At 38.6% G+C, this 17,256-nt stretch overlaps 1 gene segment (V, D, J or C); it reads right to left on the bottom strand.

The window, feature by feature from the left end:
• Positions 1-4,925: 4,925 nt before the first annotated feature.
• LOC113597900 (T cell receptor delta variable 1-like) lies at positions 4,926-5,630 on the bottom strand. The segment is given in 2 exon segments: positions 4,926-5,233; positions 5,410-5,630. Coding segments are annotated over 2 exon segments (492 nt in total).
• Positions 5,631-17,256: the final 11,626 nt, after the last annotated feature.

Genomic DNA, 17,256 nt, shown 5'->3' with positions numbered 1-17,256 from the left:
AATTGAAAAAACAGGGAGGGGGACAAAACATAAGAGACTCTTAAATATGGAGAACAGAGAGTTACTGGAGGGGTTGTGGGAGGGAGGATGGGCTACATGGGTAAGGGGCATTAAGGAATATACTCCTGAAATCATTGTTGCACTATATGCTAACTAATTTAGATGTAAATTTAAAAAAATAAAATTAAAAAAAACATACCCAGAAATTTCAAAAAAATATCTACTAGATTAGATTAAAAAAAAAAAAACCAAAAAAACAAAAACAAACAAACAACAAAAAACAAACAAAAAAAACAAACAAAAAAAGAATATTCTTTTCCCCAGGGGCACCTGGCCGGCTCATTCAGGAAAGCATGTGACTCTTGATCTCAGGGTTGTGAGTTCAAGCCCCAGGTTGGGCATGAAGCCTACTTAAAAAAAAAAAAGAATATCCTTAAAAATATTCTTTTCCCCAACCAGCTGAATTGGATCCTTTATCCAAGTTATGTAAATACTTGCTACCATTATTATTATGGGTCCAAGTATCTCATCTACATGGGGTTTTGGGCTCCCACACATGGGACACTGGCAAGTGACAATTCACTCAAAACAAAAGCTTGACATAACACAGTAAAAAGGAAAAGAAAAACCCAAAGTTTTATGTGTGTCTCTGCACATGTGTTTGTGAGAAAACACACCCACACATAAGTTAAAAGGCCACACTACCCTGATTAGATCCTAAGCCTAGGCATATCCCTGTAGTTCTGACCACATTCAAATGTCTTAATTCAATGCGATTTTGGATACCCACAATTCCTTTCATTCAGCTGGACAAAAATAGCCAGGTTGCTCTGCAAAAAGAATACAACTTATCATCATGCTTCTTTGTTGGGAGACATTCTCGGTAAAATTTGAGCCCAGCCTCAAAACTTGCGGATTTATCTGTCTATTCTTTATTCATTCATTCATTCATTCATCTATCTATCTATCTATCATCTATCATCTAATCATCCATCCATCCATCCATCCATGCATCCAACAAACACTAACTCATTTCTTTAGAGCTCATTTCAGTTCACTAGCCTCTCTTCCTTGCCCAAGAGAGAAGCACTTTCACGATGCTAAGCCTTCACTTTTCACAGGGAATGACTTACCTCCTGTCCATTTTGTAAAATCCCACTGATCCTTAAAATTCAGGTTCAATTCTTTTTATTTTAAAATAAAATAAATAAATAATAAAACAATAATAAAATAAAAAATAAAAAATAAATAAATAAAATAAATAAAAAATAAAATAATAAAATAAAAAATAAAATAAATAAATAAATAATAAAATAAAAAAAATGCTAAGCCTTCACTTTTCACAGGGAATGACTTACCTCCTGTCCATTTTGTAAAATCCCACTGATCCTTAAAATTCAGGTTCAATTCTTTTTATTTTAAGTAATGTCTACCAACAACATGGGGCCCTAACTTATGACCCCAAGATCAAGAGTTGCATGCCCTACCGACTGAGCCAGCCAGGCCCCCTGGTTCAATTCTTTTTTGGAAAATGGTTCACAGACTCCTACTCCTACTGCAAGCCCACACTGTTATCTTCCATCTTAATTTTATGGTACTAAGGTTGTGTATCCCTCTTTTATTATGTAATAAATTGCTTCCTTCAAGATCTCTCAAAAAAAAAAAAAAAAAAGAAAAAAAAAGCTAAGCTAAAATGTTACCCTGGATTCCACTATCAGGAATAACAATTGCTAACATTTCATGTCTATCCTTTTAGACCACTGCTATCAATAGAAATACAATCTGGACCACATAAATAATTTAAATTTTTTAGGAGTCACATTAAAAGAAACTATAAATAAATATATAAAATTAATTTTAAAAATATGTTATTTAACCTGATAAACCCCAAATATCATTTCAACATTAGTTAATAAATAAATATTAATGGGAATGTTTATATTTTTTTCTTCATGGAAGTCTTTGAAAGCTGGTGTATATTTGACACTCACAGCACATCTTAATTTGGACTAGTCACAATCCACGTGTCCCATAACCACTGTACCCTCTGGCTGTGTTTGCACAGCACAGTTCAAGACTCCTTTTGATGTATAAATAATGATATGACTATACATAAAATTGTAATTCTTCCTCCACAAAGTGCAGGTCATATGAAACCTATAGTTTTGTAAGTTTTTATAATAAGTGTAATTTTAGAACAGTTATAGATTTATAGAAAAGTCATGAAAATAGTACACATAGATTCCATACACTGCACACCCAGTTTCCCTTACTATTAACATCTTACAATGGTACATTTGCCACAATTAATAAAACAATACTGATACATTATTAACTGAAGCTCATACTGTACTAGATTTACTTTGGTTTTACGTAATGTCCTTTATTTACTACAGAATCCCACTAAGAGACCACATTACATTTAGTTTCCTTTTTTTTTTTTTTTTAATTTTTTTTTCAACGTTTATTTATTTTTGGGACAGAGAGAGACAGAGCATGAACAGGGGAGGGGCAGAGAGAGAGGGAGACACAGAATCGGAAACAGGCTCCAGGCTCTGAGCCATCAGCCCAGAGCCCGACGCAGGGCTCGAACTCACGGACCGCGAGATCGTGACCTGGCTGAAGTCGGACGCTTAACCGACTGCGCCACCCAGGCGCCCCTACATTTAGTTTTCATGTCTCCTTAGGCTCCTCTTGGCTATGACTAATTCTCAGGTTTTTCTTATTTTTCTTAAACTTTCTTTTTAATTTAAATTTTATTTTATATTAGAGAAGGGGGGAGGGAAGGAGGGAGGGAGACAGCATGAGCTGGGGAGAGGGGCAGAGGGAGAGAGAGAGAAACCCAAACTGTTTCTTTATTTCCTTATTCCTTTTTTTGATGCCTGATTGATATTACATTGTATATATATATCACCAGTTCTTTGTCCATTCATTAGTTGATGGACATATGGCCTTTATCCATAGTTTGGCTATTGTTGAAAATGCTGCTATAAATATTGGGGTTCATGTACCTCTCAAATCTGAATTTTTGTGTCCTTTGGGTAAACACTAGTGCAATTGCTGGACCATAGGGTAGTTCTATTTTTAACTTTTTAAGGAACCTCCATACAATTCTCCAGAATGGCTGCACCAGTTTGCAGTCCCACCAATAGTGCAAGAGGACTCCCCTTCCTCCACAGCCTCGCCAATACCTGTTGTTTCTTATGTTAATTTTAGCCATTCAGACAGGTGTGAGGTGGTATCTCATTGTGATTTTGATTTGTATTTCCCTGATGATGAGTGATGTGGAGCATCTTTTTATGTGTCTATTAGTCTCTGGATGTCTTCTTTGGAAAAGTGCCTATTCATGTCTTCTGCTCATTTCTCAACTGGGTTATTTGTTTTGGGGGGTGTTGAGTTTGACTAGGTTCTTTAGAGATTTTGGATTCTAACCCTTATTCAGATATGTTGTTTGCAAATATCTTCTTCCATTCTGTAAGTTTTGTTGATTGTTTCCTTTACTGTGCAGAAGGTTTTTTATCTTGGTGAGGTCCCAATAGTTCATGTTTGCTCTTGGGTCCCTGGCCTCAAGCAATGTGGCTAGTAAGAAGTTGCTGTAGCCACGGCCAAAGAGGTTTCTGCCTGTGCTCTTTTCTAGAATTTTGATGGTTTCCTGTCTCACAATTAGGTCTTTCACCCATTTTGAATTTATTTTTGTGTGTAGTCCAAATAGTGGTCCAGTTTCATTCTTCTGCATGTTGCTGTCCAGTTTTCCCAACACCATTTGTTGAAGAGACAGTCTTTTTTCCATTGGTTTCAAAGGAACCTGCTTTCCTGCTTTCAAAGGTACTTGAATATATACTTATGGCTCCACTTCTGGATTCTCTATTCTGTTCCATTGATTTTGGTGTCTGTTTTTGTGCCATTACCATACTGTCCTGATGATTACAGCTTTGTATTATAGCTTGAAGTCCAGATTAGTGATGCCTCTAGCTTTGCATTTCTTTTTAAGATCGCATTGGCTATTTAGGGTCTTTTGGGGTTTCATACAAATTTTAGGATTGTTTATTCTAGCTCTGTGAAAAATGCTAGTGGTATGTGATAGGGATTGCATTAAAACACATGAACTTCACTGGCTGACATCCTTTCCTTTCACTCTTCCCACTGCCACTGCCCTGCATCTTGGGATCACCTCCCAACTAAATCACTTGCACTTGAATCCTTACCTTCTTCTGGAGGAACAGAAGTGAAGACAGTGTGGGTATACAACTGAAAAATCCCAAGTACATTTCTGATCACTAAGAGTCCGGACCTCAAACAATGTTAAGGGAGCTCAGTTTCACTCTCTCTCTTTCAGGATCATACTCTTCCTTTGTGGTGGGAAGAGGGCTGCTGGCAGCTGAATGGTTGTATCCTAGCCACTTACATTCCCAGCAGTATTCCCAAGAGTTTCATATTAAGTTTTGGGATGTAGACTTGGGGCAGGTACCCATCCTTGAAACAATTAACTGTGGTCAGAGAGAGAAGTATGTTAATTGGCCAGGGAGTCCAAGGCTGGTGTCGGCCTCATCTAAACCCAAACATGGGGTAGGAGGACGCGTGGCTTGGTTATCCAGGGAAAATCCAGGTGTGGTCACCAGAAACAGAGGGATGGATGTTGGGCAGCAGAAGAGACAGATGCATATCCTGATTGGTTATGGGATTTTGCGATGAAAATACTTGTGAGACTGGGATCTTGTAACCACAACTCTTCATCTGATACCAGATGTGGGAAGATTATTGCTAGAACATTCATCAGCTTCCTCTCTACACCCACCAGTGCCACCCACCCTACCTTCTGTTTACCTTTTCCTGTTCTGTGGGTTGTTTTCTCCTAAGCTCCTGGAGCAGGTGACGGTTTCATGCTGAGCCCAGGGGTTTTTTTAAGGGTCTTCCTGTCATTCCTCTCACCGTGCAGCTTCTCCAACAGCACAGAAATAGACACCTGAGTCTGTTGGCATCAAGCCTGTGATGGTGAGCCTTAGAGCTTTGTCTCTTGCCTGATATGACACAGAATATCGTCCTTTCTTAGTGTTTGTGCTATCAGAATAAAGATAAATGATTTCAGTCATCTTTCCATTGGAAGGCTGTTGAAACCAGCTCATCACATAGTAAGTATAGCTGAGTGTGAAACGGCAGAACAAATTCGCAGATTCTCCCTCTTGTTTATGCACCGAACTTGGATATTGAGTGACGCTCTGTGTATTGCTGGAACCTGTAGAAAAGAAGGAAAAATAACTTAGCTGCTGACATAGCTTTCAAGAAAGCTATCAAATAGCCAGGTTTTCACCCAGAAAACAAAATGGAGAAAGGCACAGCTAAGTTCTCTTCTAACTTCTTTCCCAGACCTCCTCCCTTGGGCCCTGGCTGCAGGGGTGGTGGGCTCCTTACCAAAGCTGATGAAGGCCACCACTGTGCACAATAGAGCGGGGAGTCTGGACTGCATCCTGGGGGATCTTCCTGTTAGTGAAATGGCTCTTGTTTGGTCTCCACCTGCCAGGCCCTTTGCAGTGTCACTGGAACTGGGTGGCTCTGTGGTCTTGCTTCTATAGGGCTGGCAGTGGGGTTTCTGCATACGTCAGCTTAGTCACACTTCCTGCTGTGTCTGCCTCCTGCCTCTCTTTCTCCAGGCCCCTGTTGTCTGATTGATGGATAAGATGTTGTGTATGGTTTATCATGAAAGAAAACTTGTCCAATGTGGACATAACCAAGGGGGAGAAGTAGACATAAAATCCAACCAGGAGGTTGGTAATAATCTCATTACCCAGAGGTAATGCTGTTACCATTTTGTTGCATTTTTTTTCAGTATTTTTTAATGCAAATGTGCACATTTTAATGGAATTGGGATCAAATTAAAAGTATTTTTTGTGTTGAACATTATGTATATGAATGTGCCACCATGTCGTTCAACCGTACGTGAAATGTGATTTTTACAGCTTCAAGGTACTCTGCTGTGTGTCACTTAGTTTGTTTACATATTATTGTTTGACATTGTTTTGTTTCCGTTTTTGACAGTTTTAAATAGGATTTAGCGGGCATTGTAAATATGTCTTTGCATTTCTGATAATTTGTTTGTATGTTAATTATGTTAGTTTAAAGTGTTTAATTATGGAAAATTCAAACATGTACCAAAGAGAGAATAGTACAATGAAAGAGCACGTACTCATTTCCAGGTTCCACAATTATCAAGTCATGGCCAGTCTTGTTCGTCTACACCCGCATCACCCTACACATCTATACCTCTTTCAGTTCTGGTTAGATTAAAGCAAATCCCAGACATCATAGAGTTGTGTCCTTTACACAGGAGGCATGTAATGTCAGGTTGTCTTTTGGTGTGTGTGTGTCTCTGTGTGTTGATCTATTGTTTGAATAGGAGTTGGTTTGCAAAATGATATTCTAATTATATCATTTCTACTTCATTTTTTAACTGAAGCATTTCTGTTAAGATAATTTTTCCTTGTCAATTATTTGATTAACTTTGAGGTTAAGTGTAGGATTCTTTCCATTCATTTGCCAGTTTGTAGGATAATGAGCTGATTCGCCTCTAGGGTGACCAAACCATCCCTGCTTGCCTGAGATGGAGGTGTTTCTCAGGACAAACACCAAAATAGTCCCAAGCAAATCTCAGGCAACCAGGATAAACCCCTAAAAGTAAATAAGGAGGATTGTTTTAGGAACTCATGGATTTAAACATAGTTGATGTGTTTTAGTTGATTGGATTCATGGTCTTATTGATGTGGGAATTGTCCCCTCTTTACTAGCAGAAATCTTTTCAGTCTGGCTGCTGAACCTTTGTGACATGGCCTCTGTGATCTGTGATAGCTTCTAGTTTTCTGGGAGAAGATATTCTACGCTCATTTATGCACTTTCTTCCCCAGCAATGGAATCAACTATCTGTGATTAATGATAGATGTATTTTCTTTTTCCAGTTCTAATGTTTTAGTAATTTTACTGCAGTCATTAAGACATTTATTGAAATATAGAATAGAAAGAATAATGTTGGAAATCTTTGACTGTTTTAAAATTTTAAGGGAATGTTTTTAATATCTCACTTTGAAAACAAATTCAAAGATTCCTTTCATCAGATTAAAGAAGTTCCCTTTTCTTCTGAATTTGTGAAGAGACTTTAATTAGAAGTAAATGTTAGTGGGGCGCCTGGGTGGCTCAGTCGGTTGGGCATCTGACTTCGGCTCAGGTCATGATCTCGCAGTCCATGAGTTCGAGCTCCGCGTCGGGCTCTGTGCTGATAGCTCAGAGCTTGGAGCCTGTTTCAGATTCCATGTCTCCCTCTCTCTCTGACCTTCCCCCATTCATGCTCTGTCTCTCTCTGTCTCAAAAATGAATAAATGTTAAAAAAATAAAAAAAAAAAGAAATAAATGTTAGACTTGACCAAATCACTTTTCTGCATTTAGTGACATAATTTTATAGTTAATATCATTTATGTGTGATATGTTGTACTATTATTAAACCTTCCTCATATTCCTGAGATGAATCCTAATCGATCATGGAGTATTAGTATTATCCAATGCTTGTTTAATATTATGTTTAGGAGCAATCATTGCTTTTAATAGGTGATATTGGTCTATAATTGTCCTTTGTCATCTATCTTTGTTTATTTTCATCATTGTGGTTCTCCTGGTCTCATAAAATGTGTTGAGTAGTAGTCTTCCTGTTTTTATTTTTCTCAGTACTCAGGAATGGAAATTATTGGTCTTGGGTTTGTTGTAACTTGCCTGTGAAACCATATTTTTGCATAGAGTTTTAAATGTATTTAATGTGCATTATAATTCAACTTTTCAAGTTTTCTTGTCAGTTTTGCTAGACAATAATTTTTAGAAAGTTTTACATTTTGTTCAAGTTTTCAAATTAATTTGTATGGATTTATTCCTTGCACGTTCTTAAAATCATTTAAATTTTCATTGTGTCTGTAGTTACAATCTTCCTTTACACCATGTTTTTATATATTCTTAATTTCCTGATAAATCTTATCAGAGAATTGTCCATTTTCTAATTCTTTTCAAAGAACCAATTTAAGTGGATTCTTTCCTTTGGTTCTTTCTCTTTATTATCTTTTTTTTTTTAATTTTCTTTTTTTGAACGTTTATTTATTTTTGGGACAGAGAGAGACAGAGCATGAACGGGGGAGGGGCAGAGAGAGAGGGAGACACAGAATCGGAAACAGGCTCCAGGCTCTGAGCCATCAGCCCAGAGCCTGACGCGGGGCTCGAACTCCCGGACCGCGAGATCGTGACCTGGCTGAAGTCGGACGCTTAACCGACTGCACCACCCAGGCGCCCCTCTTTATTATCTTAATTGTAGCACTGATTATTACTATTTTTGTTCTCTTACTTTTGTTGTTTACTCTTACTTTCTTTTAAAACTTTCTGATTGAATGTTTAGTTCGTTATGCTCAGTCTTTTTGTTTTGATATATTTTAAGGGTATAAAAACTCTCTGTGTGCTGCTTAGCTGCATTGCTCAAGTTTTAAAATGTAGACCTTTCATGATTGTTCCATTGTAAATATTTTAACAATTCCATTTTAATTTCTTTTCTGGTTCATAAATTATTTTATTTTTTTAAAGGTTATTTATTTAGAGAAGGAGAGTTGGGGAGGGGCATAGAGAGAGGGAGAGAGAGAATCCCGAGCGGGCTCTGTCAGCCTAGAGCTTGACCTGGGGCTTGAACTTATGAACTTGACCTGAAATCATGACCTGAGATCATGACCTGAGCTGAAATCAAGAGTCAAACACTTAGCTGACTGAGCCATTCAGGTACCACTGGTTCATAAATTATTTATGAGTCTATTTCCTTTTATATATAGTTGTATTTTTACTAATAGTATCTAACTTTATTCATTGGAGTAAAAGAACATGATCTGTATGATATTGATTCTTTAATACTTATCTGATTTGCTTTTTTGTGGTCTATTTTTCTGATTATTTCTTAGGGGTAAATTTCTGGGTGTAGATTTATGGAATGAAATAATTCTTTATCTATTAACAAATTACCCTTACCATGAATGTACAAATTGACCTTTCTATAGTGTTTTCCAAGAGTTTAGTTTTATGACATCATCATCTAATGCTTTAAAAAACTTGTCAATTTGTAGAGAAAAAATATTACTTCCTTGTTGTTTTATTGTGCCTTTGTTTATCAATGAGGTTGGATTCTTTTCATCTTTGTATTTGTTATTTTTTAATTTGGAAATTATTTTTTCATAGCCATTGTGTTTTTTGAAGTTGGCACAATTTTTCTCTAATTTCTTTGTAATAATATTTTATATTATAAGGAGCTTGAACAAGTTTGTTCATAAAAGATCATCCCAGACTCCACTGCTGATTCTTAACCAGATAGGTAGGCAGCTGAATGTTTATTTTGACAGTTCCTGAGCTCCTTGAACTAACCATGTGCCTAGGCCATCCCAACCCTCAACTCACCGTCACCCTGATAAATCTTTACAAAGAAATCACAAACCTCTGTGACCTTTATCCAGGTTGTTTCTGAGAACTATTTCAGACAACCCTGAGATGCTGGCTGCTGAAATTGTCATTCCAGAGGAGTCAAACATGACATGAGTACCAATGGGTACATGTAGAGGTTAGGGTGACCTGCTCAAGACAAGGAACAACTTCTTCTGACCAAGTTGTTCTTGCAGGAGGAAGAAAGGACGGGAAAGAAAGGAAAGGATGAATCTTTATAACCACCATTATAGAGTGAATTTTATCCAAAGAACTATTAATGAAACGTGGAGCCTCTCCCAATGGAGAAGTTTACAAGCCTGAAGACTGGGTCTAAGACAGGTGTTGGGAAAACTATGCTTGCAGATGAAGGAAAGAGTTGCTCACAGAGCTTCCTTAAGTTTAGGAGAATTTTAAGGAGATTCTGCATTCAATGACCTGATATTATTCAGGCCTCTAATTTTCAGCTTATCCTTTTTTTTTTTTTTTTTTTGTCCTAAGTTCAGTCCTCTCACCCATCCCCAGAGAGTGTCAGCATCTTCTCATTGTTCTGAGAGTTGTGTTAGTGGCACGATTGCCCCCTGGAGGCCAGACAGAGGAGTAGCCTCCTTAAAGTATTCTAGGCCAGTGGTTCTCAGGGCTGGGGGTACATTAGAATGGATTGAGGAGTTGTAACAAAAAGTGCTTGATCCTGGACACCTAGACCGCTGGGGATGTGGGACACATTCTAGTATCACTTTATTAACATTTACACTTGAGTGAAAAACTAAAAATAAAATGAAAGCAACTGCTCTGAAATAAACCTAAACATACTCAGAAGCAGAATTACTCATAGTAAGTAGCAGGGTAAATAAAAGATGTCAGGGGATGGAAAAAGGAGATATTTTACCTGTAGGTTTACAAGTCTGGGAGGTAATCCATTTTAGCAAATCTCCCCCTGGGACTTAGAGTTTGAGTATGACAGATTTTTGGTGTATATTTGTGATGTGCCCGCAAAGGTGCTCATTTATATATAAGTTGACTGCTTATTACCCAATTGGTCTCCTAATTCTTAGACCTTACTTTTCACTCAGCTTTCCCTGGGTTCTGGGTGGCTGGAATATTAATAGGTGCCAATATCACTGACTGTCAACTGAACTTCATCAAGGGCTTGGCCTCAGTGCCAAGACTCGCACTATGAGAGTTATACTTCACACAAGCACTAATTTAAGTTTTATCTTTTCAAATCATAGAATCACAAAAATTAGAATTAAAGGGCCTTTTGAGTGTCCCTAGACAAACTTCCTTATTTTAAATATCTGAAAAAGCCATGAAAGCATTTGAATTTTGGCAAACAAACAAATACACAAAGTACAACTACCCTAATTTAGTACCTTCTTCTCTATCCCTATTACCTGGCTGTCTCATACTCTGAACTCATGGGATACAAAAAATCAAAAATTCTCAGGCTGTACTACCTGGGAATTCTTTCCATTTGTAGTCATATCCATAGAAAAATTTCCCCACTGTCTCTACCTAAAAGAAGCAAACAAAGCACTGCCAGTAGTCCTACTGATTTTCCCTAAGTTGTTTCTGGGAGTTTCTATTTTGGATGTAGAAACATGGTGGATGCAGAACGATTGGGAATACATGGTGGGAGGAGAGACACAGTCCTTCAAATACCTTTCAGGTCTGGGCCTGAAGGCCAGACTTTAAGTTATGAAGTGACTTTCTGCATGGTCCTGGCATCCTGGTGTGCATCAGGGAGGGAAATCTGGCAATGTGTTTCTAGATCCAGCTCTATCTGCCCTATATTAAGGGTTATAAGAATCTATATTTAAGGATACTGCTAGTGAAGTCTCAAAAGGAAGTAAGGAATATGTTATTGGGAACTGGAGGAGGGGAATCCATGTCAAGTAGTTGCAGAAAAAATTTGAAATTGCCTCCTGTAGTTATGTGGAAAGCTGAACTTGGTTGTAGAGGTAGGGAGATTTCAAAGCAAAATATGAAGGTTCCACTGGGTTTCTTCTTGCTGCTTTTAATGAAATGAAGAGAAGAGAGATAAATAGAGGAAAGTATGGTTAAAAAAAAAAAAAAAGGAGCCAGGACTGGATGAATCTGAAAGTTCTCAAGCTCTTCAAATGGAAAAAGATGCTAAACTTAAGATAGCGTGGCACAAAGAAAAAAAGTGACAGTGTGACTATTTAACCTTTCATCAAAACCTCAGAAAGATTGAGGAGTGGGAGTATTCAGTTACACAAGGAGCTCTTTCAAGAGATTTGGATGTGACTTCCAACCAAACAATAGGGCTTCTAGGAAGCTTAAGAGAATGGTCCCTCAGAATTCTGAGTAAGGGTCACAGGTACAGGTTGTTTGGAAAGAATTTGTGGATGTGCCTTTGTTTTAAGGAGTAACATTCATTGAAATCCATCAGAGACCCAGGAGGTGTTTGAGAAAATGATTTCAGCAGAAGCACTACCAGCTTGGATTGAAAGGGACAGAATACAGAATAAAAGGAGGAGGTCAGACCCCCAAAACTCTACTGGAAGGAAGCAGGTTTATAATACTACTCAACTGCAAATATGTGTTACTTTTTTTTTTTGAAAGAAGAGAGATGACTCTGAGAGCAGAAGTAAAAGCCAAAGGGTCACAGTTGAGAATTATTTCCAGGCCTTAAATCTAATTAAGGAGCTCCTAAAGTTTGCCCAGCTGGATTTCAGTGAGTCTTTTCTACCTTTCATTCCCCGCCTCTTTTGGACCCAAATGTCTATAGCTATTAACCTGTGCCTTCCTGGTCATGTGTGATCTAACATAGTGATCTGGATGTGTTGGGGCAGATGGCTTGTTTCACAGCTTGAAAAATGGAGAGAAATTGGTCCTAGGAGCTGTACCTAACAGATGACATCCAGGAGCTGCATTTGAACTTGGACCTCATTTAGATGATGTGATTTTTGTAAGTGAGCTGATGCTGTACAGGATGAGACTGTTGGGGTCTTTAGGAGTGTGTGTGAATGTATTTTGCAAGCAGGAGGGATATGAATTTTGGGGGGTCAGATGGTGGACTAAGGTAGAGAGATAAATCCTTTCCTCCTGGTGTCCATGCCTTTGGATAATCCCTTCTCTTGAGTGTAGGAGGGACCTGTGATTTGCTTCTAACCAACACAATATGCAAAGGTGATGGGCTATTCCTCTGTTACTGTTACACTAGGAAAGGTTGTGTCTTAGAAGAGTAGAATGAGAGATTCTCCTTGTTGGCTTGATGATGTAAGCAGCTATGTTGAAAAGCCCAAAGAAAGTGCAAGACACCACTAGGAACTCTGGGCAGCCTCTAGGAAAATAATTGTTTTTGAGGATACATTGGAGTGTCAGAAAGGACCTTGTAAACTGTGAACAGTGATACAAATGTATGAGGCAGCTTTTAACTGTTCAAAAGGAACAAATGATAGATGTGGTATAAATATTTGTTGAATAAATAAATTAGAAGGTAAAACGCATTCTCGAAACAAATTTAATAAATGGTTAGCTGAACCGTTGCCCTGGATTCCATTACCAGGAATAATACTGATATATTATTATTGACTAAAGTTCATACTTCAGTAGATTTACTTTGATTTTACCTGAAGTCCTTGATCTACTGCAGAATCCCACCAGGAGACCACATTACATTTAGCTTTCATGTCTCCTTAGGCTCCTCTTGGCTATGATAATCACCCAGATTTTAAAAATTTTTTTTAATGTTTTTTTAAATTTAAGTTTTATTTGATTTTAGAGAGAGAGAGCATGAGCAAGGGAAAAGGGCAGAGGGACAGAGACAGAGAGAGAGAGAGAGACAGACAGACAGAGAGAATCCTATCAGGCTACATGCTCTGTGTGGAAGCCAACACAGGGCTTAATTTCACAACCCTGGGATAATGACCCAAGCTGAAATCAAGAGTTGGACACTCAACTGACTAGCCACCCAGATGCACTCTCAGATTTTTCTTATTTTTGATGACCTTGACAATTTTAGGATTATTAGTTAGATATTTTGCAGAATGTCCCTCAATTGGGATATTTCTGATGATTTCCTCATGATTACTTGGGGTTATGGGATTTGGGGAGGAAGAGCACAGAGGTAAAGTGCTATTTCTCTTCACATCATATCAAGGGGCATGCTACCAACATGACTTATCTCTGGTGATGTTGACCATGATCCTCGAACTAAGCTGGTGTTTATCAGGTTTCTCCACTGTTGCTTTTTCTTTTTTAAAGATTATTAATTTATTTTGAGAGAGAGAGAGAGAGCAAGAGAGCAGGGGGAGAGGGGCTGAGAGGTAGGGAGAGAGACAATCTCAAGCAAGCTCTGCACTGTCAGAGTCCGATGCAGGACTCAATCTCACAAGCTGTGAGATCGTGACCTGAGCCAAAATGAAGAGTCGCTTAACCAACTGAACCACCCAGGCACCCCAATCCACTGTTGCTCTTTTGTCACCCTTTCCATACTGTGCCTTTTGAAAGGAACTCACTATGTGCAGCCAGACTTGAGGAGTGGGAAATGTGGAGTATCTATATAAATTATTTAGAATTCTAAAGCATGGGAAGTTTGTCTGTTCTGACTCATTTATTCAATAATACATTTATATCAGTGACTCTTGGGTACTTATTTTATACCTTGGGCTATTACTCAACATGACTTTATTTTGTTGCTCAAATTGTTCCGGCTTTGGCCGCAGGGAGCTTTCTCCTGTGTCCCCTTAGGGACATAGGGGACTCCTATGTCCCCTTAACATAGCCCCATCATTGGTGGCACTGGCTGTTTTTTGAACACTTTAAGATGCTTTGGACTTATCTTGCATATTCAGTGCCCCAGCCCTAGAATCAGCCATTTTTCCAAGGAACCCTGGTTACTAGTATTGAAAAATGGTATTAGAAACAAAGATAGGAGTTCTAGGCATGCTCATTGCTTCTGGGTTATCCTCAGAAACGTCAAAGATGTGACCTAGATTTTGAGAAACAGTGAGTTCAAAAGGTAGAAATGGGGAGGAAACATATTTCCAGAGAAGCAGCTGGCAGGAGCAGGACTTTGGATTTGGGAAAAGCACAGTCTCACAAGGAATCCAGAAGTCTTAAGCCAGCAAGATTCTTTGGAGGGACACAGTAGGGAGATTAATCTGGCAGCAGTAAGCAAAGTGACCCTGAGCAGAAGAGTCTGAAAGGGGAGAGAACAGTTAAATGTTCAGTGTAATAACAGGTACAGTGTTAAATTTGTCCCTCCCCCTTACCACCCTGGATGATGTGGGAGGAAAGGGCTGAACAACTGATCTAATCTGGACAGTCTGAGGAGTTGTAACCTGTCTCCCCTGCAGCAAGCCAGGAGTTTTAAAAAGTAGTATTGAACTATTTTGTTTGGTTAATTTGTTTCACCCAATGTTGTCTATATTAGTGTTTCTAGTTAGGTCTCTTTTGATTGCAAATGATAGAAAACCTGACTCAAAATAATTTATGAAAAAAAAGAAATTAATTGTGTTGCATTTTTGGTGTCTTCCCTGTATCCCTTTGTGCTTAAGACTTCTCTGCACGCTGTCCCCTTCCTCCTGCCAGAACTTGGGCTTTTTCTTACTGCACAGCTGTTTGGCAGACATAAGTACTGGGGAATCATCACTCATATCCCTGGGCCCTGTCCCCCACCAGTGACATGCAGGATTAGGAGTATCAATCTCCTAGCTTCTCTGGCCCTCAAGCAGGATAAGTTGAGGCAAGTGTCTCCCATGGGTTGTCAAAAATTCCCTGGTATGATGAAAGTCTTGGTGCTCACAGTGACGGTTGGCTTGAGAATACACAGGCCCTGAATGATGGGTTGATTTTTCTAATTTTTTTTTAAATTTAAATTTTAGTTAGTGAGTTACAGCGCAATATTGGTTTCTGGAGTAGAATTCAGTGATTCATCACTTCCATACAACACCCAGTGCTTATCCAAACAAGTATTCTCATTAATGCCCATCACCCATCTAGCCCATCTCCCACCCCCTCCCTCCATCAACCCTCAGTATGCTCCCTATCATTAAGACTCCATTACAGTTTGTATTCCTCTCTCCTTTTTTTCTTTACCCCCTTCCCATATGTTCATCTGTTTACTTTCTTAAATTCCACATATGAGTGAGGTCATATGGTATTTGTCTTCCTCTGAGTTCGCTTAGCATAATACATTCTAGCTCTGTCCACATTGTTGCAAATGGCAAGATTTCATTTTTTGATGGCTGAATATACATATTCCATTGTATATGTATAGAACGTCTTCCTTGCCCATTCATCATTCGGTGGACATTTGGGCTCTCTCCATAATTTGGCTACTGTTGATAATGCTGCTATAAACATCAGGGTACATGGACCCCTTCAAATCTGTATTTTTGTACTCTTTGGGTAAATACCTAGTATTGCAATTGCTGGATCATAGTGTAGTTCTATTTTTAACTTTGAAAAACCTCCATACTGTTCTCTAGAGTGCTGCACGTGTTTCTATACCCAACAACAGTGCTAGAGGGTTCCCCTTCTCCACATCCTTGCCAAAATCTGTTGTTTATTGTGTTGTCAATTTCAGGCATCAGACAGGTGTGAGGTGGTGTCTCATTGTGGTTTTGAATTGTATTTCCCTGATGATGAGTGATGTGGAGCATCTTTTCATGTGACTTAGCCATCTGAATGTCTTTTTTGAAAAAGTATCCTTTCATGTCTTCTGCCCACTTTTTAACTGTATTATTTCTTTTTTGGGTGTTGAGTTTGGTTAAGTTCTTTATAGATTTTGGATTCTAACCCTTATTCATATATGTTGTTTACAAATATCTTCTTTCATTCTGTAGGTTTTGTTGATTGTTTCCTTCACTGTGCAGAAGCTTTTTATCTTGATGAAGTTCCAATAGTTCATGATTGCTTTTGTTTCCCTTGATCTGGTAATGTGTCTAGTAAGAAGTTGCTGTGGCCTGTGTCAAAGAGGTTTCTGCCTGTGTTCTTTTCTAAGATTTTGATAGCTTCCTATCTTACATTTAGGTCTTTCATCAATTTTGAAGTTATCTTTGTGTATGGTCCAGAAAGTGGTCCAGTTACATTGTTCTGCGTGTTGCTATCCAGTTTTCCCAACACCATTTGTTGAAGAGACTGTCTTTTTCCACTGGTTATTCTTTCCTGCTTTCTCAAGGATTAATTGACATATAGTTGTGAGTCCATTTCTAGCTTTTCTATTCGTTCCATTGATCTACGTGTCAGTTTTTGTGCCAGTACTATATGGTCCTGATGACTATAGCTTGAAGTCAGGATAGTGATGCCTCCAGATTTGCTTTTCTTTTTCAGGATTGTTTTGGCTATTTAGGGTCTTTTGTGGTCCATACAAATTTTAGGATTGTTTGTTCTAGCTCTGTGAAAAATGCTGGTGGTATTTTGATAGGGATTGCGTTAAAACATATGCTTTTCACTGGCTGACTTCCCTTCATTTCTCTCTTCCCACTGCCTCTGCCATGGATCCTGGGATCACCTCCCAACTAAATCACTTGCACTTGAATCCTTGTCTTCTTCTAGAGGAACACAAGCTAAGACAGCTGGGATCTACAACAGAAAAATCCCAAGTACATTTCTAATCACTGCAGGGTCTAGGGCCTCAAACAATGTTAAGGGAGCTCATTTTCCCTCCCTCTTTTCAGGATCATGTTCTTCCATTGTGGTGGGAAGAGGGCTGCTGGCAGCTGAATGGTTGTATCCTAGCCTCTTCCATCCCCAGCCGTATTCATAAGAGTTTCATATTAAGTTTTGGGTTGTGGGCTTGGCACAGGT

This window comes from Acinonyx jubatus, chromosome B3 (genome assembly GCF_027475565.1).
Source record: "Acinonyx jubatus isolate Ajub_Pintada_27869175 chromosome B3, VMU_Ajub_asm_v1.0, whole genome shotgun sequence".
In the NCBI taxonomy this organism is placed as follows: domain Eukaryota; kingdom Metazoa; phylum Chordata; class Mammalia; order Carnivora; family Felidae; genus Acinonyx; species Acinonyx jubatus.
The sequence above is the reverse complement of the archived record's forward strand: the minus strand, read 5'-3'. Positions and strand labels throughout refer to the sequence as shown.